This window comes from Nycticebus coucang, chromosome 12 (genome assembly GCF_027406575.1).
Source record: "Nycticebus coucang isolate mNycCou1 chromosome 12, mNycCou1.pri, whole genome shotgun sequence".
Lineage (NCBI taxonomy): Eukaryota > Metazoa > Chordata > Mammalia > Primates > Lorisidae > Nycticebus > Nycticebus coucang.
In genome coordinates, this window is record NC_069791.1 from 70797508 (window position 1) to 70824896 (window position 27389).

Genomic DNA, 27389 nt, shown 5'->3' on the forward strand with positions numbered 1-27389 from the left:
GAAGCTACAGTTATTGATTCACTCAAGGTTTCAAGATGATAAGAAATAACCCTTGATGAACAAGGATCTATAGGAGAAATGGGCAGCATTTGGAAATTGTGAACTCTGAAGTTTAGAAGGAATGCTTAAAGATCTAAGAAATTAAAAGTAATAATAATAAAGTGGGCTGAGATGTCCCATCTGCACATCTGGGTGTGACTTGGTATTGCCTTCTTTTAGAGTTGCTGAAATACATCTGTGACTGTAATAACCGAAGAAGGAGAACAAAGCACTTGCTGGGGGTGCCCAGGGCTTATTTCTGGTCCCTCTTCTAGTCTCTGTCTACATGTTGTACTTAAGCAACTGCATCCAGTCCCGTGGCTCTAAATAACATCTATATATGATGTCTCCAAAACCTACTCCAGCTCTGGCCTCACCTGGAACTCCACACTATACATACACCTGTCTGCATGATAAACCCCTCAGAGGCCTCATAAGGATCTCAAATCAACATGTCCAAAGAAAAGCTGCTGATTTCTAGCTATCAATATCCCCTAGTTTCCCCTTTTTTAGTTAATGGCACTGTGAGCCACCCAGTTACTCAAAACAAAAATCGAGAGCTACTATCTCCAATGTACTAGTTGCTTACCACATGTGGCTATTTAAATTTAAATAAAAGTTTTATTTATTTATTTAAAGACAGAGTCTCACTTTATCACCCTCGGTAGAGTGCTGTGACGTCACAGCTTACAGCAACCTCCAACTCCTGGGCTTAGACGATTCTCTTGCCTCAGACTCCCAAGTAGCTGGGACTATAGGTGCCTGCCAGAATGCCCGGCTATTTTTGTTGTCGTTGCAGTTTGGCTGGGGCTGGGTTTGAACCCACCACCCTCAGTATATGGGGCTGGCGCCCTACCCACTGAGCCACAGGTGCTGCCCTTAAATAAAATTTTTAAAAATGTCAGTTTCTCAGTTTTACTAGCCACATTTCAAGTACTCAACAGCCACCTGTAGCTAGTAGCTACCATATTATACAGTAAGATACAGAACATATCCATCAACACAGAACATTCTACCCACAGCACTTCTCTAGAGAGCTTGCTATTGGTTCCTCATTCCCTCACCTCCTACAATTAATCCATTAACAAGTCCTGTGGATTTTTCATCCCCTTCTCTCCAAAAAACTTCTACCACTCTGTTCTATGCCACTATCATCTTTCACCTGAACTACAAAAATCACTTGTTAATTACCTTAGTCCCAATCTTACCCAGCTATAACCATTTCTCCTACAGTGGACGGAATGATTATTTTTTTCAAAACTGAAACTCAGATCGTGTTTTGCCCCTGCTACAACCCTTATAATGGCTTCTGGAGAAGAGACTATAGTTTATTGTAACAGTCCTTCTCTCCTTCTACCTTAATAATAGAATCTCTGAACACATAGAAGTCCAGAATAAAGAACACATAGAAGGCCAGAATAAAGATATTTCCCAGAGTCCCTCCTCACACTTAGATATGTTCAATTCCTAAATTCTGCCTGGTGAGATGAGAGCCAGTGAGGTTTCTTGCAGTTTCCTAGCATGTTCTTAAAGACAGCAGGCTCTCCCTGCTCCTCTAGCCCTGCTTCAGCTGTCATGCCTGTTAGAGCAGCAGGGAGTGGAGGTAACGCATTATGGGCAACCAGATAGAAGGAGCCTGGGTCCCTGACATAGTATGCAGTTTTCCTAATTTAACAGTGGAAACTAATTTAACTAATATAGCTTTCCACGACACTTGGAAGAAAATCAAACTCCTTACCAGGATAATCACCTCTACCCTCCCCTCACTCACCATGCTGCAACCACTCTGGCTTTCTTTCTCCTGCTTCAACACAGCAAGCTTCTTCTTGCTCTGGTGCTTCTTCACTTAGCTCTCTCTCTGCCTGGGATGATCCTCTTCTGTTCTCCTCATGACTGACTCCTTTTTATTATTCAGTTCTTAGCTTAAATGTCACTGTTTTGGAAATGGTTCCCCTCAACGACTCAATTTAAAGTACTTAATAAGTTATTCTCTTTTCCAAGACTTGACTTTAATTCCCTGCATATAATTTATCACTAACTGATGATTCTTCAATTTGTTTAGTGTCTGCTTCCAACACACACACACTAAAATGTAAGCTCCACAAGGGATAGGAATTTGGGTTGGTTCACTGTTGTGCTTCCAGTATCTAAGACGTTCTTGAAACCTAGTAGACACTCAATGTGTATAAAACGAATAATTAAATACTATTCCACCTAGTATGGTGGTTAAAAGCAGGATTTCTAAAGTCAGAAGACTCGGATTCAAATCTTGGACCACATATCTGTTGTGTGATCTTTTGCAAGTTGTTGAACATAAAACTGTTTAAAATGAGGATTCCACCTATGGCGTGATTAGGAGTTAATGAAATAGTGTTAATAAAGCATTCCTTCTCCCTTTCTTCCTTGAGGGTTCTCTTCTTTCCCCCTCCTCCCTCGGCCCCACTTGCCACATCTCTTCTGCTTTGTGTACCACTTTGCACAGTCTTAAATAGGACTTTTAAATTTGGCGGGAATTAACATCATCTGTCGGGAGGGCGAGAGTTGCGCATGAGCGGGACACCTCCTCTGGGTCTCGCGCGCTAACTTTGCAGCTTTGACAGCCAATCAGAGTTAAAGTCGGAGCCCTCTTGCCGAGGTCTTACCAATCCAAGCAGGGAAGCGGGCCTTAGTGGAGGAGGTGGCGAGAGGGGGCGGGGACAAGCAAAGAGCACACAGAATTCTCGCGGCTCAGGTCCCTGCCGGCCAATGGGAGAGACCAGAAGTCTGAAGGCAGTGGGGCGTGGTGTTAGTGGCTCCAGTAAACGGGGACCGTCCCAGGTCAGACCAATCAGAGTAAGGAGGTAGGAGAAGACTAGCCAATTATCGTGCAGAACAGCCGAGGCGGGGCAGTGTGCGGGGGGGGGTGGAGTCTCGCGCGGAAGCCACCGGCTTCTGTCACGGGAGCCAGGATTGCGAAGGCGGCTGAGGAGGCGGGAAGGTAGCAGTGGTTAAAGGGGCATTGGCTGATTTGCGGGAAGACCGTGAGCAGCAATGGTGATGGCGGCGAAGAAGGGCCCAGCCCCGGGTGGCGGGGCCGGCGGGGGGAAGTCAGAGGCGGAGGCGGCCTCAGAGGTGTGGTGTCGCCGAGTGCGGGAATTGGGCGGCTGCAGCCAGGCCGGGAATCGCCACTGCTTCGAGTGTGCCCAGCGCGGGGTCACCTACGTGGACATCACCGTAGGCAGCTTCGTCTGCACCACCTGCTCCGGCCTCCTGTGAGTGGACCGAGGAGAGGCGGAGGGTCGCCTTGGGGAGATCTTGGAGAATCCGGGCGGATGGGGAGGTCCAGGCTCTGAGAGGGGAGGGAAGGGAGCCGAGGTGGGAGGCGGCGGGGAGGCCAGGAGACACTCGCGCACTGTGGTGAGGGGCTCGCCTACTGCGGAGGTGTCCTGGGGAAGGGAAAGAAGATGAGACTAGAGTCGTATTGCAGAGGGAAGTGTGACGTGAAGAAGGACACCCGGAAAGGAATGGAGAAACTCCCTGAGGGAGGCTAGGCGAACTGCGAGTGAGGAAGGAGAAAGTGTGGAGAATTTAAGGGAACTCAGTGAGGTGGGGTGTGGGGATTTAAAGGGCCAGAAAATGACATACACTTTTAAAGGGAAATTTATGTGGGTAGAAAGCAATAAAGGAAAGATATAGGAAAAGCTGGCTTCAAAATGAAAGAGTACCTTTCTGCCTTCTGTCCCTCCTGGAGCGTAAGATGCAGAAACAAGTTGAAAATAGGTAAAGTAACCGTGACTGACAGCCTAGAGATAGTGGTAGGTAAAGAGCCATGGTCCAGAGTTCAGGTGCAGATCCTTATCTTTCATGGGTTTGGAATGCCACCCATAGGGTAGACTTAGGAAATGTAAGAGAATAGAGCCAATGGGTTACCATGGTAGAGAGCTTAATTTTTGCAAAAGGAATCTGGATGAGCCATCCTTAAGTGCAGTCAGCACCTTTAAGCTCCTTATTGCCATGGCTGAATCCTGGTGGTAGCATCTGGTAAACTTTCTAGTTTGGGGGTGGGGGAGACCTTTGTTGTATAATCTGCAGTGCTGTGCTTGGCACCTGCACTGTATTTGGGCATGCCAGAGCTAATTTAGAGCCACAGTTCTAGCCCAGATTCCTGGTTATATAGTAACCTGGCATCATGATTAATATCTGATACCAGGCCTGGATCACTGTTTTTTGTTGGTCAGGAGATGTATTTTGACTTTTTTTTTTTTTTTAGCATTATGGAAAGACACTATTGTTTTTGTTTTGTTTTTAAGGAGGAAAGCTTTCCTTGCTCTAATACTTTTAGGAGCCAAAGAGCAAGCAATATTATTCTTGAATGACAGATGGGAGAACAAAAGCAAAGAGAGGTTTAGTAATTTATCCAGTGCCGCATGAGGGTTGTTGTTTTCAGCACTTACTGCTTGATGTTAGTTATGATCATGGCAGACAAGAAACGAGGATCTAGGTCTCCTAGGATACAGTTTGGAATTATTTCTCTACTTGATTTTTACTTCCTTTGCCAATCTCCTATGTTCTGATCAACTTCATTTGTGGGTTGTAAGGAGGAACTCAACTTTGATCTAAGTAAAAGCCTGTGTGGCTCTTGGGATAATGATCTAGAACCCAAACAGGAATATGCTATAAGTTGAGATAGAGACTCAAATGAAGCAAGAAAGTAGAGACTTGAGTTGGGGGCAAATTTCTGAGGCAAGAGGAAGCGCAAAGCTGAAGAGTATTTGTAGTATAAAGTAGAAAGATAAAGAGCAGATTCCTGAAGATCCTGTTATGGAAAGGAAAATCTAATTAGAGTCTGGAGAGAAGTAAAGGGGAGCAGGGGAATAAAACTGATGGTCTATCAGGTCCTAGGAAGAAAATTTTAGGGAAGAGTAGTTAACTCATTTCCCCAATTAGTGGCAATGGCATGAAAGATAAAACTCAAAATATCCCACAAATAACATTTCCCTTCTATAATGAATACCCCTCAATCAGGACAGAAAGAAAGCCAAGGTATCTGGGACACATTAAAAACCTGGGTTTTTTCGCTTGAAAAGTTAACTCCTTAAATATCAGTGCACAATTTACAGAACTTTACCAGTTTTCCCTATTCATTATTGTTGATCTCATTAATGAAAAGTCAGATACCTATCATCTGGCATATACTGGACGGAGGTGGCTGATTGATTAGTTAGTTTAGGATTAATAGAGAAGTACCCCCAAGAGAACTGGCTCAGTATGAGGCTATATGTACCTCAGACTAGGTGGGGGTTTCTTTCTTTAGGAATGTAAAGGACCAAATAGAAGGACTCTACTAGCCTTATTTTGGTTTCACAAAATCCTAGAAAAGACATTTTTGCTTAGCGTTTTGGTAACCCATACCATACTGAGGTTTTTGTTTTGTTTTGTTTTGTTTTGTTTTTGAGAGAGAGAGTTTCACTTTGTTGCCCCTGGTAGAGTGCCATGGTGTCATAGCTCACAGCAACCCTAGACTCCTGGGCTCAAGCAAGTCTCTTGCCTCAGCCTCCTGAGTAGCTGAGACTACAGGTGACTGCCACAATGCCCAGCTATTTTTTAGAGACGGGGTCTCGATCTTGCTGAGGCAGGTCTTAAACTCAGACAACCTGCCCGCCTCGACCTTCCAGAATCTGGGATCACAGGCAAGAGCCACTGTGCCCAGCCTTTGAGTTTTATTTTACTTCATAGCACTTTTCACTTCCTGAGTGATTTTTGAGGTGGTAGACTTTAAGGAACATATTTTGGTAGTTGGGAAATGAGAAGTTAGGCCAACCATTTGTTAGCAGGAAATGACAGTACAGTGAAAAATCAAGAGTCTAGGCCAACATGGAACTAAAAGCATGTTGAGCTTATAAGGAGATAAATATCAAGAGTAACTCTACAAGAAAGTTAGTTTCCCTGGCTGTGACTATCTGCCTCGGTTCTGGCAGTACTTTTCATTTGCTAGTTGGAGTTCTAGTTAGCATGGACAAGAGCAAGCCATATAAACCTTTTAAAGCAGTCTTAACAAACTACCTGTGTCCCTTGGAGGTACTGTGGAAGGGCTGGGAGCTGGCAAATGGGGCATAGGCAGAATGTATAAGGTAGGGGATGCTTAGGGCTGGCTGCAAAGTGGGGAGAGAGCACACAGAGTTCAGCAGACAATAGAGAGACTTGGCTTCGTGGTGGCATGTGGATCAGTTAGCATCTTAAATCCACATGGTTGAATGCCCATAGATTAGAATTTTGTGTTGGTGGGAAAGGAAAACTGTGGTAGGCCAACAGCCTACACATTCATTCATTCATTCCTTTAGCAGATACTTGTGCTTATCAATTCCCAGATACTATTTTAGGCACTGGAGATATTGTAATGACTAAGTCCATGTGTTCATGTAACTTACATCTTAATGGGGGCCATGGTCTATAAGTAAATCATCCTACATATAATTGTAGGTTGTGATAAGTGCTATGAAGTAAAATAAAGCTCAGTATGGATAAAGGAGTGGTGGGAGTTCATATTGAGATATGATACAAAGAGAAGAAATATTCTTTGTTAAAATGAAGAAGATACTGAGGGAGAAAAATGAAATATACTTAGCACCATAGCCAGAGGAAGGAGACAGCAAGATGTCTTTATTTTTAAAGGCCAGTATTCTGTTTGCTATGTTAGAAGTATGTCCACCTCTTTAGGGGATGGAGGTTTCTGGGAGCAGTGAACAAAGTTACCAGAGTTCCCAGCTGGTGAGTTGGCTAATGTAGCAAAGTTGATTATTCCCGCCTAAGTTGAATTTCCCAAGATTTGAAGAAAAATACACATTTTAATATTGGTGGGTGGGTGTGACTGTGCTTTCACTCCAGCATGTTTGAGCTCATTGTCACTCTCTCCTTTTTAATGAGAAATATTTTCTCAGCTGTAGCAAAAAACTGCAGCATCAGTGTGAGGACCTCAGAGAGACACTGCTAGTTTCTGCAGTTTCTAAATTTACGTATGTACTGCCACAATTGCAGGTCCCACATTTGACCTAGTTTTATTCATTTGGTTTTCTTCCAGTACCTAATTTTCTTAACCTAGATATGCATCTGTTTAATTTCCCCAACAACGCATATGCTCATTTGTTATGATTCTAAGTCTTCTACTGGAGGATGAATCTGCCATTAGAATCTTAAGATGGGATAACGATTGCCACTAAAAAGCATCTATTTCCAAAGCAGTTCTTTCAATGTTTTTTCTTATTCTGGTGTAGCTGAATTCCTCTATCAGAGTAAACCACTGATCTTTATAAAAGAAATGGACGTTGAGGCCTGAAATCTCAATGACATCAGGGATGGAAAATGGACACTAACTCTGACACCCAAGTTTTTCAACAAAGTATGGCGAGCTTCCTTCACCTTGCTGTTTGGGTCCATCCATTCTTTAATCTGTCATCCCTCGGGTCTTGTCTTTTCTACTTCTGCCCAACTTTACTATAATAATGGGAATCAGAATTAGGGTAGGCAGAGCTCTGGGCTAGGTGTTAAGAGAAGTGCTTGGGGGCTGGGTGAGGTGGCTCACATCTGTAATCCTAGCACACTGAGAGGCCGAGGCAGGTGGATTGCTTGAGCTCAGGAGTTCAAGACCAGCCTGAGCAAGAGCGAGACCCTGTTTCTAAAAATAGCCAGGTGTTGTGGCAGGTACCTATAGTCTGAGCTACTCAGGTGGCTGAGGCAAGAGGATCACTCAAGCCCAAGAGTGTGAGGTTGCTGTGAGCTGTGATGCAAAGGCACTCTAACGAGGATGACAAAGTGAGACTGTGTCTCAAAAATAAAAAAGCCTGACAACTCTTTTTTTGGACAAGTTCTTACCCTGCCTGTACCTTAGTTTTCCTGTCTATACCTTAGTTTTTCTGTCTTGCTAAGTAGTGGCTCCTAGTTGAAGCATTTTTATTTCCATGGAAGGAAAGGTATAGTATATTGTTCAATAATTCAGTACTTTTCCATCTGTCTGGGTTGGAAAGATACATGTGTACCTTGCCCCTATTTTAGTTCCATCTTCTCCTCCCTTGCCTTTCATATTCACCTCTGCCAGGCAGAGTTTGACAGAGTTTTACTAAATTACAGAGTTATACAACTTTATCATAAGGGGCCATGAACCACTTGAGAAACCCATGAGAAAGTAATAAAATTACCATAGGATGAGAAGTTTCAGAGGAAGGAAAAAAATGTAAACAAGGATTGAGATTGGGACTAAAGAGGAGGGCAGCTTATGATTTATCAGTACTCTACCTGACTCTATAATCAAGAGGAGCAGTTTATCATAGCTACTGAGGAAGAATAAAGGAAATGGGTTGAAGCAGAATTTAGATTAGGAAAAGATTTCCTAAAATGAGTGAAATTGACCCTGTAGCAGGGTAATAGGAGAGCTTTCCTGTTAGCGACTACAGTTCCTAGTAAAGACCTACCTTCCTTCCTTCCTTCCTTCCTTTCTTCCTTCCTCTTTCTTTCTGTCTCTTTCTTTCTCTCTCTCTCTCTTCCTCTCTCTCTTTCTTTTTCTTTCTTTCTCTCTCTCTCTCCTTTCTTCTCTCTCTCTTTCTTGACACAGTTTCACTTTATCAACCTCAGTGGAGTGCTATGGCATCATAGCTCACAGCAACCTCAAACTCTTGGGCTTAAGCAATCCTCTTGCTTCAGCCTCCCAAGCAGGAGACTTTTCTTGGTGATGTTTGAGTCCAAGATAAAAGCTAAACAGATTTAGTTGTACCCTGCTCAGATGCAGAGAAGTGGAATCCCAGGAGCAAAGAAACACAATCTGGAGTGTATGAATTTGAACACAAATATTCAAAGGCAAGGTATTCCCAAGTCCATATTTGGCACAATAAGAGAACTTGGGTGCTGGGTGGAACTGGTTTTTTTCCGTTGTTGACCTGGCAGAACCTTCTTATCTGAGGAGCTGAACAGGTTTGATGCTTTTATGAAGTAAGAAACAAAAAATTGGGCCAGTAGAGGGTGATGACCACAGAAAAACAAAAGACGTGGTATTTGTGGAAATAATAGTATGCTTAATAGAATCAAAGGACTCATCCTTGCCTCTTCCCCCCAAAAAATAAAAAAGAATCAAAGATCAAATGGGGAAAAGAAAGAGAGAAAGTGAAAGAACTGGGCAGACTTTAGTATCTACACATAAAACTGGCTTTACTGGCTGGATAATTCAGAGTACTTCAAATGCCCTTTAGGTGCCCTGTGTAAAAGAAACTGAAGTAGATGAAGACAACATGACTGTCTAGGGGCCTGAGTCCTAGCAATGTACTTTTTTGTTTGTTTGTTTTTTAAGAGACAGGGTCTCACTCTGTTGCCAAAGCTGGAGTGTAATGGGATGATCATAGCCTCCACATCCTGGGCTCAAGTGATCCAGCCCTAAGTAGCTGGGACTGCAGGCACATTCCACCATGAGCAGCTTATTTTATTTTTGTAAAGATGGAGTCTTACTATGTTACCCAGTTTAGTCTCAAATTCCTGGGCTCAAGTGAGCCTCCTGCCTCAGCTTCCCAAAGTGCTGGGATTATAGGTGTGATCTGCATCCAGTTGTATTTGCTTTCAATTAGAAAAACTTGCTCTATTCTAGGAAAGTAAATTTATCTCTGTATTTCCTCAGCACCTCCTTGTTAGAAATAACAAAATGTATTTGCAGGATAACTGATGGGCAATGCCTTCTGCTAACTCTTACTTCTTCTTTTGGAAAGAACGTGAGAGTTATGTTAGGGAGACTGGGTGCAAGTTGAAGTGTTCTGTCTGTTCATTTCAGGCCAGCAACCCACATCTGACCCATTGCTTAACCCTGGTATGTACCCAGCACACCTAGACCATTTGATTTCAGCTATTGGGAAGAAAGGGGCTCTTGTCTCTAAATTGCTTCTCTCAGCCAGCAATAGCCTCTCTATGATACAGAAAGAAATACTCTGACTCATGGGCCATGTAACTAGGCCCTCTTCCTGGGCTGCAAAGTGTTGCCTTGTAAAGAATTGTCCCTGCCCCCAAACTGTGGCTCTGATTATACCTAATCCAGTCTACAGACATCAAGGTCAGAGCAATGCTTTTTTGTACTGTGCTGTGGAAACATCCTGTTCCATCAGATTCATTTTGGCTCAAAGCACCTAAATCACTTCTTATTTTCTCTGCCTTTCGTTATCCTGTAATTCCCTCACCACAACCTCCCCAAAACAATTTCCAGTCCAAGCTCTGCCATAAGAAGTTCTGTTGTTCTAAGCATCCCCTCTTGATTGATGTCTGAGTTGAGTCCCTCCTCCTACCCTAACAAGGAAACACACCTCCTTGTTTACACTTTGCTAACAGTTCCTGCTTGTCCTCTCAGGAAATGTCAATGACCTTTTTGTGATAGGCTTAAAATCTGTTTTTCTAGTGTAAATACAATACATTTTTACCTTTCCCATGACCATTTCTCTTTCTCCTACTGCTGCATCCTGGAGTCACATTCTCCCTGATCCATCAGTACTGGACTAAATAGCTCCCTGCTACACTGAGAAGTATCCTTGTCCAGACTTCCTGGGTTCATCTTGTAAGCGCCTGGTAGTAGACTAGGTCCTATAATTTTGGATCCTCCAAAGTTTCTACTATCCTGCCTTGCAAAGTAAATATTGGTTAGTAGGAGGTGAAGGAGAGGACCTCTGTGATCACAGGAACAGTGAGGTCTGACTAGACTTCAGAATGCCCTGACATTCTGAGGGGGAAAGGCCAGTGGTTAAGGTGAGAAAGAGCAAGGTAAGAGTATAAAAGCATCCTGGCTAGAATTAAAAGCAAAACCAAACCAAGCCCTTATTGAGAGAGGCTTTGGGAGAGAAAACTTTGAAATGTGTTCGGAAGACAGTCTTCAGGGCAGATCAAGTTTAAGAGCTATTGTTTGATAAGTAGTAACAAAGCTTTTGGTTTTCTCTGCTCTTATCTTTACTTGGGGCATCATTGCTTGTCTTTTATAAGGGTATTTTGAGATCCTTTACTTAAAAGTCTAATGGTAGAATTGCTGAAAAAAATCTCAACTGTAGTCTCCCTCCAGTGTCCTGTCTGTGGTTAGAATCGCATAATGAATAATTGGCCACCCAAACGGCACTGCAACTTTGCTGTTCACTCTGTACTATGTCATCTGTCCCCTTACTTCCTGCTCCACTGCCTTCACTTATACTAGCAGGAACATTACCATTCTCCCATGCTTGGCAGGAGCACCTTTATTCTGTAGGTGTGCTATAAGCATGAATGTGTTTTTCTTCTTTGTGAATTTTTTAGGATTTCTGTTTAGTTAATTTTGTGATCTCATTTTTTTCTCCCTTTACTTTCCTGAGGGCATCAGGAAATCTAGACCCTATTTTAGATTTACTTTTTTTTTTTCATTAAAAAATATGTATTTACGGGGCGGCGCCTGTGGCTCAGTGAGTAGGGCGCCGGCCCCATATGCCGAGGGTGGCGGGTTCAAACCCAGCCCCGGCCAAACTGCAACAAAAAATAAAATAGCCAGGCATTGTGGCGGGTGCCTGTAGTCCCAGCTGCTCGGGAGGCTGAGGCAAGAGAATCGCGTAAGCCCAAGAGTTAGAGGTTGCTGTGAGCCGTGTGACACCACAGCACTCTACCCGAGGGCGGTACAGTGAGACTCTATCTCTACAAAAAAAAAAATATGTATTTACATTTTTTTTTTTTTTTTTTTGTAGAGACAGAGTCTCACTTTATCGCCCTCAGTAGAGTGCCATGGCATCACACACAGCTCACAGCAACCTCCAACTCCTGGGCTGAAGCGATTCTCTTGCCTCAGCCTCCCGAGTAGCTGGGATTACAGGCGCCCACCACAACGCCCAGCTATTTTTTGGTTTGCAGTTCAGCCGGGGCCGGGTTCCTCGGTATATGGGGCCGCCTTGTATTTACATTTTTAAAACATCTATAATCATCAGACAAATGCAAATCAAAGCCACAATGACAGAATTTAATCCATTTATATTCAAATAGTTATTGATAGGTAAGGACTTATTACATTCAAAACAGTTATTGATAGGTAAGGACTTATTAAGTATTTTGTTAAGTATTTTCTGGTTAATTTGTAGATTTACTTTTTTTTTTTGTAGATTTGCTTTTAACATGTTTAATTGCCCACTTTTTTTTTTTTTTTTTTTTTTTTTGTAGAGACAGAGTCTCACTTTACTGCCCTCGGTAGAGTGCCGTGGCATCACACAGCTCACAGCAACCTCCAGCTCTTGGGCTTACGTGATTCTCTTGCCTCAGCCTCCCGAGTAGCCGGGACTACAGGCGCCCGCCACAACACCCGACTACTTTTTTGTTGCAGTTTGGCCGGGGCTGGGTTTGAACCCGCCACCCTCGGCATATGGGGCCGGCGCCCTACTCACTGAGCCACAGGCGCCACCCTAATTGCCCATTTTTTTTATGAAAGGAAAAGTCTGAAGAGGCATCAGCTAAGACTCTTTCCTTCTGGTCCCAGGGTCTAGTTTATTTGTTTTGGTTTGGCCAGTTTTGTTTAATCTCATTAAGTCTAGACTAATGTAAAACTTAAGGTGCAAGAAAAGAGAAACCTATGAAGCCCTGTCTATATTTGCCCCAAGTTTTCTCTGTTAGAACACTCCAGAGACCATCTGAGTCTGGGGAAGAATGCCTTTTCTACTGTAACCTCCACAGGGGTTCTGTAGGCAGAAACAAACTCCTAGGGAGTTAACAGAACATAGAGAACAAGCACAAAAGCATCAGTACAGCATCCCGCCCATGCCAGTCTCACATCTCATAGTTGTACTTGATTTTTTCCTGCATTATTGAAAGATCTAAAAACAATGGCTTGGTTCCTATAGCTCAGCAGCTAGGGCACCAGCCACATACACCAGAGCTGGTGAGTTCGAATCCAGCCCAGGCCTGCCAAACAACAATGACAACTACAACCAAAAAATAGCTGGGTGTTGTGGTGGTTGCCTGTAGTTACAGCTACTTGGGAGGCTGAGGCAAGAGGATTGATCACTTAAGCCCGAGAGTTTGAGGTTGCTGTAAGCTGTGATGCGACAGCACTCTACCCAGGGTGACAGCTTGAAACTCTGTCTCAAAAAACTAAAAGAATAAAATAAAATAAAAGATCTAAAAACAAGAAAGCTGAATATTTCTTTTCTCAGAGATAGCTTCCTGAAAGAGAGGGACTCTTTCTGTCCTATTGCCACTCCACCCTTATGTGTAGATAAGAGTAAGGGCAGCTGGCCTAGGGACTCTGTTTTTGTTACCAAATCCTATCTTTGTGAGTGTTATCAGGAATAGTCATGGGTCTTCCTTTTGCCTTCCCTCATGCTTGAGGGTTTCTGTACTTGTGGGCTCTGGGACCTTGGGAGATGTGCTACAGGTCTGAAAACAATGATAAAACAGGAAATGGGAAGTGGTCACATGTCTGAGTTCCAAAAGCACTCCCTCAGCCTACAGACTGAACACCAAAACTATTGGATCTAAGCCAGGCTGGAGGAAGCTTCTGGATGGGCAGGCTCTGCCTTCCCTCTCCAAAACAAATGGAATCACGCTATGTTGCTGATTCTCCTTTCCCTGTCTTTTATGATAAGCCTCCAAAAATATCTTGTTTCCCTTCTTTCCTGGAATTAAGAAGTAGCCTCCGATGAGGTTCTGTCTGAGCTTAGATTATGTGCTTTTATTCCTCCCTCTTCTCCCACAAACAGCCTGCAGTGCTAACTGTATCATACTTCTCTTTCTTTCTGTTTCTCTCCCACAGGAGAGGATTGAATCCTCCTCATCGTGTCAAGTCCATCTCCATGACAACTTTCACTGAGCCTGAAGTAATATTCCTGCAATCTCGTGGCAATGAGGTGAGCTGCTACTGATGGAACGGTCAGAAGGCTGTATTTACCCTTATCTGTAGATGGAGCCTGGCCTCAAGATTGTAGTATGTAAGATTTCTTTTTGATTGAGTATGTAAGATTTCTTATCATATGTGTGTGTGTGTGTGTGTCTTTACAGAATCTTAGTTATACACATTGTGACAAGCAAAGAAAGGAGCAATATCTCCATAGGGGGTACCCTCTGGATGCTGAAGGGGAAAACAGGTAGAGCTCCAGTTGAGGAACTTTCAGAGTTGAGTGGGCCAGCCCCTCTAAGATTTCCTGGAGCCAGCTCTACTGCTTGAGTCTTGACAACCTAGGTTTAAGTTTATGTCATTTACTTGAAAGTGACATAAACCCCTTTCTCAGCTAAATCTGATAATTGGAAGTTGCCATCCTTGGTGTGTTAGTAGTACCCTTAGCTTACTGGTGATCAGCTTACTTAGAGGGTGCCATCAAGGGCCTTTGGAAGATGTCTTGGAAGCCAGAGCTCTGAAAAATTTCTCTGACCCTATCCCCATCCAAAGTTAGTTCTCCATAATTCTCATGGTCCCCTATTTTCCTTTTCCTGTATATATCATAAGATTCATTATAAATTTATTTTTACTTCTCTAAAAATTCTGTGAAGGTAGGTTAGATTATAAACTGTGTGAGGGTAGGGATCATGTCTGGTTTGTAGGTATACCCATATCCTAGCACTGTCCATGATCAATAAATATATATTGATGAAAAATTGGAAATGGCATCATTTTTATTTCATTCTTTCTGCTCCAACACCTCTGTCACCTTTTAGGTTTGCAGGAAGATATGGCTAGGTCTGTTTGATGCTCGGACATCTTTAATACCAGATTCCAGGGATCCTCAGAAGGTGAAGGAGTTTCTCCAGGAAAAATATGAGAAGAAGAGATGGTAAGGAGAAGAAAAAGCAGTGACTATAAAGGTGTGTTCAAAACATCTTTCATCTGACAGTCCAGTATCCAGAGTTCAATTTGGGCTTCTTACAAAGGCTAGATTTGGATTGGTTCTGTTCCATTCATTCAGTTAGGGATAAATTCTGACTTCACAATAATAAATCTCCATGAAAGGACAACTTGTACTTAGTTGCTAACCCTGCAGATTTGATGTTCCTTCTTTTGGGGTGACAGTGTAGTGATTGGAATGGGAAGGTAGGCCTATAGGAATTTACTTTTACAGCTCAGCTGATCTTGTACATGGGGGAGAGATGGCTGGAAGCACATGTCTTATAGCTTTATGCTCTGACCCATCATTTCATGATTCTTATGTATAGTCATCCCTTTATATCTGCAGGTTCTACATCCACAGATTCAACCAACCACAGATCAAAAATTTTCAGAAAAGCTGGGCACGGGGTGGCTCATCCCTGTAATTCTAGCACTCAGGGAGGCCAAGGCAGGTGGATAGCCTGAGCTCAGGAGTTCGAGACTTGTCTGAGTAAGAGTCAGAACCTATCTCTACTGAAAATAGAAAAACTAGCTGAGCATTGTAGCAGGTGCTATAGTCCCACCTACTTGGAAGGCTGAGGCAAGAGGGTTGCTTGAGCCCAAGAGTTTGAGGTTTCTGTGAGCTATGACGCCACGGCATTCTACCCAGGGCTCAGAGTAAGACTGTCTCAAAAAATAAATAAATAAATAAAATCAGAAAAAATAACAATACAATAATAAAAAGTAATACAACTTTTAAAATATATTAACTATTTGTGTTGCATTTATATTGTATTGAAATTATAAGTAATCTGGAGACATTTTAAAGTATAAAGGAGGATGTGTGTAAGTGACATGAAAATACTTCACCATTTTATACAAGCAATTTAAACATCCTCTGATTTTGGTATCCTCTGGTGGGGATCCTGGAACTAATCCCCTGAGGATACCAAGGGACAACTGTATTCAGTTTTCCTGATGGGGAAAATAGCATTTTCATTCTTCTTTGCCTTTTCTCTCCCAAGGGTCGCTTCCTGTTATTTAATCTCTGGGATGTGTGCATATTGGGAGTAACTATAATGTGAAGAAGAGAATACAGAGCACAAGAAGACTTATGTGAATAAAACCACATTTTGGAGTCCCTGCTAGGAATCTTTAGGATTAAGATGATATTTCCAGAGTTGGGAAAGGAGATTTTATTGGGAGTATCAAGAGCTAGCAGAATAGAAGTATAGATTGTGAGCAGTTAGAGGATGAGGTGGCAACACCTTTTCTGTGTGACAGAGAAGGAGGAATCTGATAAAACACCCAGTAATAAAAAGGGGGGCCTTGAGTAGGAAGCTGGACAATAAGATCATCTGTCCATCAGCACTATTGCATGTGTTATATTGCGTGTGTTATTGCTTGAAACCCAGATGATTTGGGGTATCAAAAAAAGGATGGGGAGAAGAAAGAAAAATAGGCACAAGCCAGAGCAAACTGAATACTCCTGCTGAAAAAGATGATCTTCAAGTGCTCAAAGGAATTCTCAAACTAGGCAGAATTTTTTTTGAGAGAGAGAGAATCTTGCTCTTATTACCCTGAGCTAGAGTGCAGTGACATCATCATAGCTCACTGCAACCTCCAAATCCTAGGCTCAAGCGATCCTCTTGAGTCTCCCAAGTAGCTAGGACTATAAGCACATGCCACCATACCTGGTTAATTTTTCTATTTTTAGTAAAGACAGGGGTCTCACTCTAGCTTAGGCTGGTCTTGAAATCGTGACCTCAAGCAACCCCCTAGCCTCAGCCTCCTAGAGTGCTGGGATTACAGGAGTGAGCCACCACACCCAGCCTAGATAGGCAGAATTTTGCTAAGTCACTAAATTATCTTCAGAAAGAGATATTAATAGGGAAAAAAATGAGAAAGGACATTCACTCCTGTAACCTTCCCCCCCCCAAATGCTTATGCTGAGCATGGTCCAAGGTTTTATCCTCTCTCTACAGCATAATCATTCTTTCCCAAAGGTATGTCCCCCCAGACCAGATCAAGGGGCCCACCTATACCAAAGGCGGTACCTCCACCTCTGTCCAGGGCTCCCTCTCAGAAGGGAAGCCCCTTCGGACACTTCCTGGTGATCCTGTGCCAACTCTCTCAGCTGCTGCCTCCATCTCCAGCCAGGTAATGCTCAGATCTGCCCTTCATGTTTATGTTGAAGTTTGGGAGACAGGGTTGTCAATTACCTATGTCTTGAATTTATCACCTTTGAATGTCCTATATTTTGGAAGACAGAACCCAACAGGAAGTGGTATTTAAGGAAGTCAGAGTATTAACCGCATATCAGACCTTTCCCTCTAAGGAAACATAGAAGGGGCCCAGGACACTGCATCTAATACTTGGGAAAGATGAGGAGATAACAGCTCCAGGAGTAATTTTAGACAACATTCCTGTATATCTCAGGGTTACTTCGGCTCATATGTTCTAAAATGTATGGTTCTGAGAGTTGTTGTACTGAGCAGACAAGGATGATATGAGGTATGAGAGGAGCTAAGACAACTTCTGCCTGAGAATCCTCTTGGTTAAGGACAGTTATTTGCGGTATTCTCTCTCTGCCTGCCTGCCTGGGGGCAGTCAGGGGAGTCATGGAGGGGCCTGAGTAATGTCTGAGATTCTAAGTGCTAAATGCAATTCCTTCTCCTCTAAGTCTGTCAACCAGTCTCAAGCTCGGACATCCCAGGCCCGGAGCTCTCAGCCACCTTCTCACTCCTCTGTCAAGAAAGCCACTACCGACCTGCTAGCTGACATCGGTGGAGACCCCTTTGCTACTCCCCCGGCAGCACCAGCTTTTGCTGCATTCCCAGCCTTTGGAGGTCAGTGGGACTTAGAGTGAGAACCTCCCTACAACTTATGTACATTTAACACAAGAAATTCAACCTCTCAGGGTTAACTAAGTTTCCCATGTCTCTAGACCTCTTCCTGCTTGTGGACATGATGGTTATTCTGAAGCATCAAGGCTGGGGTCAAATAAGTGCAGCAGGATTGTGCTTGTGGCTTTGACCATAAGGCGTTACAGTTGGGGGCCCCTAGCACTTCCTTTTGGAACACTGGAAGTAGCCTTTTTTATTGCTATTTATTAAAATGGGAGGAGGGAAATTACCATGTTTTCTTTTCCCCTACCCACTTCCCGAAGATCAGTAATAAGCAATATAGGATTGAGTAAAGTGGTATCTCTTTTCCCTTTTTATTTTTTAAGCTCCTTCTTCTAAGAAAACATAATTTTTTTTGTATGATTCTGTCACAAACTGGGCCCTGATAAAAATGTTAATGCCTCATCTGGAGTAGGATAAGAGATGGCAGGGAGTAAACTTGGAGACTTCTGTATGTCCCTTTCCCCTACTGCCATCTCCCGCTGAAGAAGACCCTAAAGAAAGGCAGAAGTACCAGAAGAGCAGCCCTTACTCTTTAAAATTGGTAGGCGTATAGATGCGCATTACAATTTCTATATATAACCTGTTATTTCCACTACCTATAGGCCAGACACCTTCACATGGGGGCTTTGCCAACTTTGATGCCTTTGGCAGTAGCCCCAGCTCTTCTGCATTTGGAAGCATCCCTCCAACTGGCCAAGCCCCATTCCAGGCCCAGCCAACACCTGCAGGTAAACTCTGCCCCACTGGTTTCCTTTCTCCTAACTGCATCCAGTTGTCCACATTCATACCTCTTAGTTAAGGGCATAACCTCACCCGTCATTCACATCCTCACTAACCTAAAGAACTATGCACAGGAGACATAAGCACAAAGAAAAGCAGATCCAGGAAAGGATGAGAGTTGTCTGACACATTCTTGTCAGGAAGAGGGGACTCTATTCTTTTTTTTTACATAAGCAAAATTACTAAAATTGTACCAGGAGCTATGCAGATTATACACTAGGAAATTTCTGACTAGGAAGTATAGAAGACACAAGTCCTAGGAAATTTGCGAATGGACATGATTTTTTTTTAAAATTGTCTGCATGATATACTGCCCCAAAGGGTCAAAGTTCAAGATGGTCTCCAGAAGTCCTTACTCATCTCTCTAACAGCAAAGGTCTATAAATTCTATGCTGTGTCAGTTAGCAATTGCAAGAGACTCTAAAGTTCTTCCTAAAGTATTTTGCTCCTCCCCAAGCTCCCAGACATCCAGTCTTCATAGCTTTTGGGGTGCCTTCTGCCTTTGGACATCCTAGACACATGGAAGGGCAGCTAGAGCACTATTCAGCCTAGCTGTCTTGGGAAAAGCCAGTGACTTACGCTCTGTCTTTCTCTCTTCTTCTACCCACCCTTTCCCTTCTCCACCTCACTGCCAGCCAGTCGGATGCTAACTGGAAGTTACAGCTTTGGTAAGTTATTCTTCCACCTCACAGCCTACCCAAGGTGCTCTGATCATAGACTTTTGAGTTTAGAAGGAACCTTTAAACTTTAGTCATTTTAAAAATGAGGCAGTTGGGCAGCGCCTGTGGCTCAGTGAGTGGGGCACGGGCCCCATATGCCGAGGGTGGCGGGTTCAAACCCGGCCCCAGCCAAACTGCAACAGAAAAATAGCCGGGCGTTGTGGCGGGCGCCTGTAGTCCCAGCTGCTTGGGAGACTGAGGCAAGAGAATTGTGTAAACCCAAGAGTTAGAGGTTGCTGTGAGCTGTGTGACGCCACGGCACTCTGCCCGAGGGCGGTACAGTGAGACTGTGTCTCTACAAAAAAAAAAAAAAAAATGAGGCAGTTAAGCAATTTGCCTAGTTGTGCAGTCCACAGAGATCAGAGCCCATACTTTTGATTGTCACTCTGCCTTTGCACTGTGCCACTGTGAGCTGGTGGTTGCTTTTGTTTTTATTTTAATTTTTTTGGATGGAAGCAGGAAAAGACATTTTCTGTTGATAAAAGTTAAATTCACAAAGACATTCTCACAATGATGTCCTTAAAGTAACTGTCAACATAACCTGGAGATTCAAAACTGATTAGACACATGAGAATGTAATGAGCCAATGGAATAGGAGATCATAATATATTCTCTGAAGACTAACAGATAGATAGATGAACAAGAAAGGAAGTAGATGATTTGAATAATTAATAAGTTTTATCTAATAAATGTGAATAGAACTTTATAACCAACAAACAGAATATATTTATTTTCAAACATATAACCCTTTTATAATTTTTAACCATATACTAGGAAACAAAATCTCCCATAAATCTAACAAAAAACTGCATAGGTCACATTCTATGTGATAAAAAATATCATATAAAGCTTAAAGGTATGAAACAAGAAGAAGATATAACACTAAAAACAGATAAAAGTTAATGTCCACAAAGTATTTGTAAAACATCTATAAATATAAAAAATAACATACAAGGGATTCAAGCAAGTAATATACTGAAAAAATATGAAAATATTCTCAACCTAACTAATTGAAGAAATGCAAGTTAGAATAATATAATTTTGTACATTCTATTGGCAAAAACGTTAAAGATTGATGATGTCCAACATTATGTGAGGAAATGGATCCTTTTGTGTACTGTTGACAGAAATATAAATTGGTACAGGAATATCCAATTTAGCCAGAAAGGTATATGAAGTGGAAGCACTATGAAACAGCCTATACAAGGTTGTTTAAAAATGGTCCCTTGAGAAATGCCTTCTTAGTATAATTGGTTGCTTTAAAGACAAAGCTTTCAGGGAAGACCCAGAAAGAAGGAAAGTCTCAGCCCCACAGACATCCCAGGCATTAAAGCCTTTCTCCAGTAGCTGGTCCTCAATCTACAGCCAAATCCAGAGCCAACCAACATTTAAGAGGATCCTGCCCTACTGGAGATTTGACATATTAAGAAAGGAAGGAAAGAGCTCCCTTTCGAAGTTGAGGAAACTAGCTCAATTTGGCCAGTGACACGACCAAAATCTAATGCTAAGTGGCAAACTGCATTCACTTTCTACTGTACCATGATCCTGTACGTGTTCCCATGAGTATGACATAAAGAACTATTGAGGCCAGGTACAGTGGTTCCTACTGTAATCCCGACACTTTGGGAAGCTGAGGCAGGAGGAACACTTGAGGCCAAGAGTTCTAGACCAGCCTGGGCAATGTAGCAAGACCTTGTTTCTACAAAAAGTTAAAAAATGATTCAGGCATGATGGCATGTGCCAGGGGTCCTAGCTATTCAGGAGGTGGGAGGATTGCTTGAGCCCAGGAGTTTGAGGCTGCAGTGAGCTATGATCATGCCACTGCACTCCAGCCTGTCAAAAAAACAAAACAAAACAAAACATTGAGTGTCACGTAGGAAAGATCTTGAGAGGTGGGTGTCTCTTCTGACAAGCCTGGTTTTATTTTTGTATATCTGAGGGGGAGGATGCAGAGGGGTGGTTTTAAAAACTGTATTTTCCCCTGAAACTGCTATAAGGCATGTGTACAAATCCAGCTGCATGGAGTGAGGCTCTGGAAGTGTATAGGAAGCATATGAAAATCAAACAAGAGCACAGGTATTCCAAGGAGCCACCCTCTCCTTTGCGAGAATGGGGGATCTCTGCAGGGGGCTTACACCACCTGGGTTAGGAACTGTTCTGCCCCCTCGGGTCCCCAGAAGGTACAGCATGCCCTGCAGCCCAGAGAAGCTCAGCTTCTCTTCCAGCCTGGTAGGGTTGAAGGCCTGTTCCTCTCTGGAGAAGCTCCTAGAACATGAAGGCCCAGGTCAGTACTGAAGCATCTGACTCATCCAAGGAGAGAACTGTGTTCATGTGGAAATTCCATATACTGTAATTTGAGGTAATGCAGCAGGGGAAAGGCCTGGCCTGGAGAATCAGTGCAATATCCAGCACTACTCTGCTGGCCTTCCAGCCTGTCTTATATCCTGTGATTTGTAAGGACTGATGACCATGTCTGCCCAATGGTGTTATTGTCTCACATGGAAAGGTTGTTCATCTGGAAAGCCCAGGCATTTGGGAAGGAGATGGCAGAGGAAAGCACTACCTTGAAAGTGCTGACACTCAGTGAGAAGAAACTAGCCCTAACAACTAGCATAGGTAGACACTGGGCATTTTGTCTCTTCCCTGCTGGATTCTGAGCTTCTGCAGCTTAGGGCCCAGTTTCCCCTTATTTAAGCTTAGTACCTGGCACATGGAGGATCCCCTTTAAAAAATAAAATAGGGCAGCACCCAAATCTCAGTGGGTAGGGTGCCAGCCACATACACCAAGGCTGGCAGGTTTGACTCTGGCCTTGACTAGCTAAAACAACAATGACAACTGCAACAACAACAAAAATAGCTGGGCGTTATGGTGGGCACTTGTAGTCCCAGGTACTTGAGAGGCTGAGCAGGAGAATCGCTTGGGCCTAAGAGTTTGAGGTTGCTGTGAGCTGTGACTCCATGGCACTCTACTCAGGGTGACAGCTTAAGCCTTCAGAAAAGGAAGAGCAAGGAGATTCAGGTTCAGTTGTAAAGTATTCAGAAAAGCCCAATACTTACCTGACAAGAAATTAGGCTGTGGTCCTAGAAGGCCAGGGAGCAAGGAAGATTTGAGAACCACCCTGCTTTTCCTTTTCCTTGTCTTGTGTCTTTATCTTTTCCTTGCCCTTTTTCTTCCTCTTACCTCTCACAAAAAATGTGATCCCTCTTTTGCAAATGCTACCCACTCATCATTTCCACTTTCTACAGCATTTCATCCTATCAGCTGTCACATTTTACTCTCACAGTAGCCCAGGGTGGCCGACAGGGTCCCGATGATACAGATGAGACTTTGACACATAGATGATGAGACTTTCTTAAAATGGCAGGGACTCAGGCCTCTTCCAATGAGATGAGATTGCTTGGAATTTCCAAGACTCTTACCCCTTGGGCTATTTGTAAGGCCTCCCTTGGGGCTGGGCCTCTATACATTTTCTTCTTGGCTATGAAGACAGGAAAAGCAGGAGAATATGGGAGGTGGCCTAGCACCATGAACAGGCATGCCCAAGCTCAGGGCATAAGGGTGGCCTCCCAAGAGGAGGTGGCTCAGTGGGAGAAGGAATGGTACTGGTAGCTAGAAACTGATCATCAGCTCCACAGCCCAGGAGAGGCTTCTGAATGTGCTCAGGCCTTGCTATCCTTCACAGCTCCTCTGCCTGCCCCTTCATGTGATGTCTCAATAAATGGAAATGCTGGTTTGAGGAAAGGATGAATGTTTTTTATCTACTGAGGAAGAAAATGGGACATTTAAGCCAAACTAGAACAGCAGGGTGGATGGCCTAACACAAGGGAGAGCTGCTTTTCACTCAGCAGAGATAGCTTTGAGCACAAGGGAGATCAGAATGGGCTGAGCTATCTCCTGGCCCAGAATCCTCAGTGGGAGACAAGCCCTACTGAACTGGGTGGGCTCTGGGAAAATAGGCTGGCTCAGAGAACCCACTGGGTACCTCTCATACCATCATTCCACTCCTGCCCTGTACCACCAGCTCCATCTTCTTTCCTGCCCCTTCCATCTTGTCTCGCCTCAGCATTCCCTTTTGTATTTCACATGATTGCCCAGGGAGCAGCCAGGTGACTCCATTTGGTGCCACTCCTCTTGTACCTGCCAGTCAGCCAAACAGCCGTGCAGATATGGGCAGCTTCCTGGGACCAGGGGTTTCAGCTGGAGGTATGCCTGGCAGGTAGGTCCAGACACTGGGTACTCTGCTTTCCCTCCCAGCCTAATCAACACCTCCTGACCCCTCTCCTCTCCTCTCCTCTCTCTCACTCACCCTTCTCATCCTTGGGAGTGGTATAGGTTGGCTGTTTCCTGGTCCCTTGCTCAGCTTGGAACTCTTGGTCCTAGACAATGTGCATGCTGACTTTTCTCCCCATATTGCAGTATCTTCGGGATGACCAGCCAGGTCCCCACACTCCAGTCTGCTACGACTGGTGGCAGCAGCAGCACAGGGCTTGCCTTTGGAGGTGAGTCCTGCCTATGGAAACCCAGAGAGGGGACCCAAAGCCCAGGAAGAGATTGGGGACTTTGGACAGGGAGGAAGGTGGAGAAAGATATGCACCAAGATTTAGAGCAATACTCAGTCAACACAGAATTAAGCAAACAAGAATATAAATACCTTTTTCCAACCTTTACCTTCCTGTCCTGTGCAGCCTTCACCAACCCATTTGCAGCCCCTGCTGCCCAGCCCCAGCTGCCTTCCACCAACCCATTCCAGCCCAATGGCTTGGCCCCAGGTAAGCCTCCATCATGGTCCTCTACCCAGAGGTCCCCTGCCCTGACTACGTGAGACTCTTCCAGGCTGCATATTCCCCTGCAGCCACTCCCTGAACCCCTTGTCCCATGCCATCAGAAGTGGCAGAGTGCCCCAGTCATTCCCTTGCCCATTCATTGCCAGGCCACCTAGCACCTGGATCACAGAATCATATTTTATAATTGGAAAAAAACCTGCTATTTACCTGAGACAAAAATGAAAGTTATTTTAGTGTTTTAGAACAACAGTGGCAGTGACTCTCCTATCTCCAAGCCATAGCAATATCCCTCTGGGCACCTAGCCTCTCTTGGTTCTGTGCCCCAGACTTAAGCCACCTGAAACCATAACCCTGTTCCCTGCCTTGTCAGCCTGAGTCCTGTGGTCTCCTCTCCATGTGGCCCTTGCCACTGCTCCCTGAAACATCCAGGTCGGGGAGAGAACAGAATAAGAGCTAAGAGATCTGGAGCTGACCACATGGTAGGCCCAGTGGTTTATAGCCATTGTTTCATTTCATAGCAGCATTGGGAAATAGATACTGTCCCCACTTTAGAGATGAGCAAACTGAGTCACAGAGAGGGTTAGAAATGTGCTGGGTTTATGCGGTTTAGTAGGTAACAGGAATCTGGGCCCAATTCTGTGCCCATGTGTGTAACTACTGTGCTCTCCTGGGTGGGGAGAGGGCAGGTTTGGTTCATTTTGTGAGAAGCTGAACAATTCCATGGCTCATTCAGGGTACTTCTACTAGGTACCTTTAGGGGGGAAAAAAATCTATCCCATTTTTCCATGATGGAGGGATTTAGGAAAAACAGTTCTTCAACCCACCTTGCAGCAGACCCCTTGATCAAACTTAGTGTTTCCCATTCCACAGGGCCTGGCTTTGGGATGAGCAGTGCTGGGCCTGGCTTTCCCCAGACAGTGCCACCCTCTGGGGCATTTGCCAGCACCTTCCCACCACCGATGTTTTCACCACAAAGTTCGCTGACTGCACAACAGAATGGTAAGAGATGCGCCCTCCTTTCTCACCCCATCCTGCTCAGCGGATTATACCTCATAGGCATCAGAGCCCATGCCCTTTTTCTTTTTTTTAAGACAGAGTCTCATTTTATCGCCCTAGGTAGGTGCTGTGGTGTTACAGCTCACAGCAACCTCCAACTCCTGGGCTTAGGCGTTTCTCTTGCCTCAGCCTCCCCAGTAGCTAGGACAACAGGCGCCCAGGACACGCCAGCCATTTTTTGTTGCAGTTTGGCTGGGGCCAGGTTTGAACCCTCCACCCTTGGGATATGGGATCGGCACCCTACCCACTGAGCCACAGGTGTCGCCTACCAGTGCCCTTTTTGACCAGTAGTGGGGACAGGGAAGCAAGCCACCTGCCCATACGCTCTGACTGCTCAGTACCTTTATTCCCTTCATCCAGAAAGACCCCCTCCTACTGTCCACCTTGGGATGTAGCCAGTGCCCATCCCGCAGGAAGGTGGGCAGGGCTGGTCAACAGCAACAGCAGAGAGGCAGGCTCATGTCAGCTCATTTGTCCCTCTTGCCTCCCAGGCTCTTCCTTTGGGGACTTAGGATCTGCCAAGCTGGGGCAGAGGCCACTGAGTCAGCCTGCTGGGATCTCCACCAACCCTTTCATGGTGAGTACCCCTATGGTTTGGGGCATGGACTTTCACTCTGGAGAGTAGGGACAGAATCCTTCCAGAAGGGGGTGACAGAAGTTCTGCATTGTCCAAGCCAGCATGGGTGGGTTGGTTCCAGGCCCTGTTATCTCCTCCCCTACCCCTCTGAGGGCTTCTCTCCTTCACTTTCCCACTTCCCCACTTCCTCTTGCACAGCAATTTTGATGGAGAAAGAAATCCTGAACTGGTTTCTTCTCTGGCCTCCACCTCTTTGACCCTAATTTAATAATTTGTTGTGTTTCTTTCCAGACTGGATCCTCATCAAGCCCATTTGCCTCCAAACCTCCAACTACCAACCCATTCTTGTAGCACTGTGTCCTCAGGGGCCTCTTCCCTGTGCTCTTGGGCCCCTCTGCCCCAGAGCTTTGGTGACCACTTGCCTGTGGGTCTGAGACCAACACAGGCCCCATGCTTCAGGGTCAGGGTCTTGGGGATGGTGGAGATGCCGATGCTTTGCTTGGGGCTTACAGGTGAACTGGCAGCTCTTCAGTCAGCTGCCCCAAAGGCTCCCTCCCTCCCTTCCTCCTCCTTCTGCCCCCACCAGGAGGGAGCCTCAGCAGGAGTGATGGTAGTGATGTGTGGAGGAAACATGGTATTTTTTTAGTTAATAAGCCCTCCTCCCTTCCTCCCCAGCCCCATGGGCAGAGGAAGCCATGATACAGACAGACTGGCCTTCCCATGGGAACAGTTTTTCCCCCATGCCCAGCTCCCTAACACTACTCCATCCATGTGGACAGAGTACAGTGGGAAAAGTAGGGTAAAGACGAAGCATGGTGTTGACAGGGACAGTGACCAGATGACTCTGGGACCAAGACCACGCTTTCCTCTACCACCTGTCATTGTTTTGCTTCCCCAGCGCTCCTCCTGTCCTGGGCACTCAGGATGAATAGTTTTACCCATGTACACACAGGCCCAGCTCCTGTCAAGCACTTTAGTTAGCCATTGGTGTCATGTTTGGATACCAGTGTTTTATATTTATACATAAAGAGGATTTTCTAATATAGCCTAATAGATATATATACACACACATATATACACATACATACACACATGCACATACATATATACATACACATCCAGCCATTCTTCTCCCAGACATCTCCCATCTGTGCCTCAACCATCAAAGCCAGAGCTCCAGGGATGAGGAGAGGGCAGCCACATGTCCTGATCACCCCAGAATCTAGGCTTTTCCAGGGAAAGGCTTTGTGCAATTGGCTGGGTATATTTTTTCTTTTTCTCTTTTTCCCATGTGCCTTCCCTACCCCTAAATCTCTGCACCAAAGCTCACTGCAGGCAATGTTGGAAAATAACTGCATTTGAAAGAAAAAGAAAATGGCTGTCATGCTCTTACTTTGGGCCAGGTTGAGGGGCCTCAGGTTGGTCAACATGACTGATCCTTGACTTGGTTTTTCTGGTCTAGACTGCCTGAGTGGTGACAATGCTGTGGTTGGCCAAAGATAGGACAGAGCTAGTCTCTATCTGGGCTGCCTTAGTGATAGGGAGGAGTGTGGTGAGAAAGGGGCGGCCCCTTCACAGGGCAAGAGCTTGGTAGATGTAGTGAGGGGGGGCAATTTCCAATGTGGCTGGGGGTGAGCAAAGGAGGTTACTGTCAACATGGACATGGGAATAGACCATTCCTGTACCTGGGACATTCTCTGCCCCTCCCCAGACTTTTTCCACTTGGGGAT

General features: G+C 44.6%; 1 protein-coding gene across 2 annotated transcripts; it reads left to right on the forward strand.

Moving 5' to 3' along the window:
* Window positions 1-2945: 2945 nt before the first annotated feature.
* Window positions 2946-27022, forward strand: AGFG2 (ArfGAP with FG repeats 2). Of its 2 annotated transcripts, XM_053558051.1 has the most exons (13): window positions 2946-3290; window positions 13787-13880; window positions 14686-14801; window positions 16840-16993; window positions 17517-17682; window positions 18345-18470; window positions 19158-19190; window positions 23338-23458; window positions 23659-23741; window positions 23928-24011; window positions 24897-25025; window positions 25574-25659; window positions 25951-27022. In XM_053558051.1, exons 1-13 carry the CDS (start codon window positions 3070-3072, stop codon window positions 26008-26010), a joined length of 1473 nt encoding a protein of 490 aa, XP_053414026.1. In that variant the 5' UTR covers window positions 2946-3069; the 3' UTR covers window positions 26011-27022. The 2 variants fall into 2 exon arrangements, with proteins under 2 accessions (XP_053414026.1, XP_053414027.1); XM_053558052.1 differs by lacking the exon at window positions 19158-19190 and having other exon boundaries at window positions 2952-3290.
* The last annotated feature ends 367 nt before the right edge of the window (window positions 27023-27389 follow it).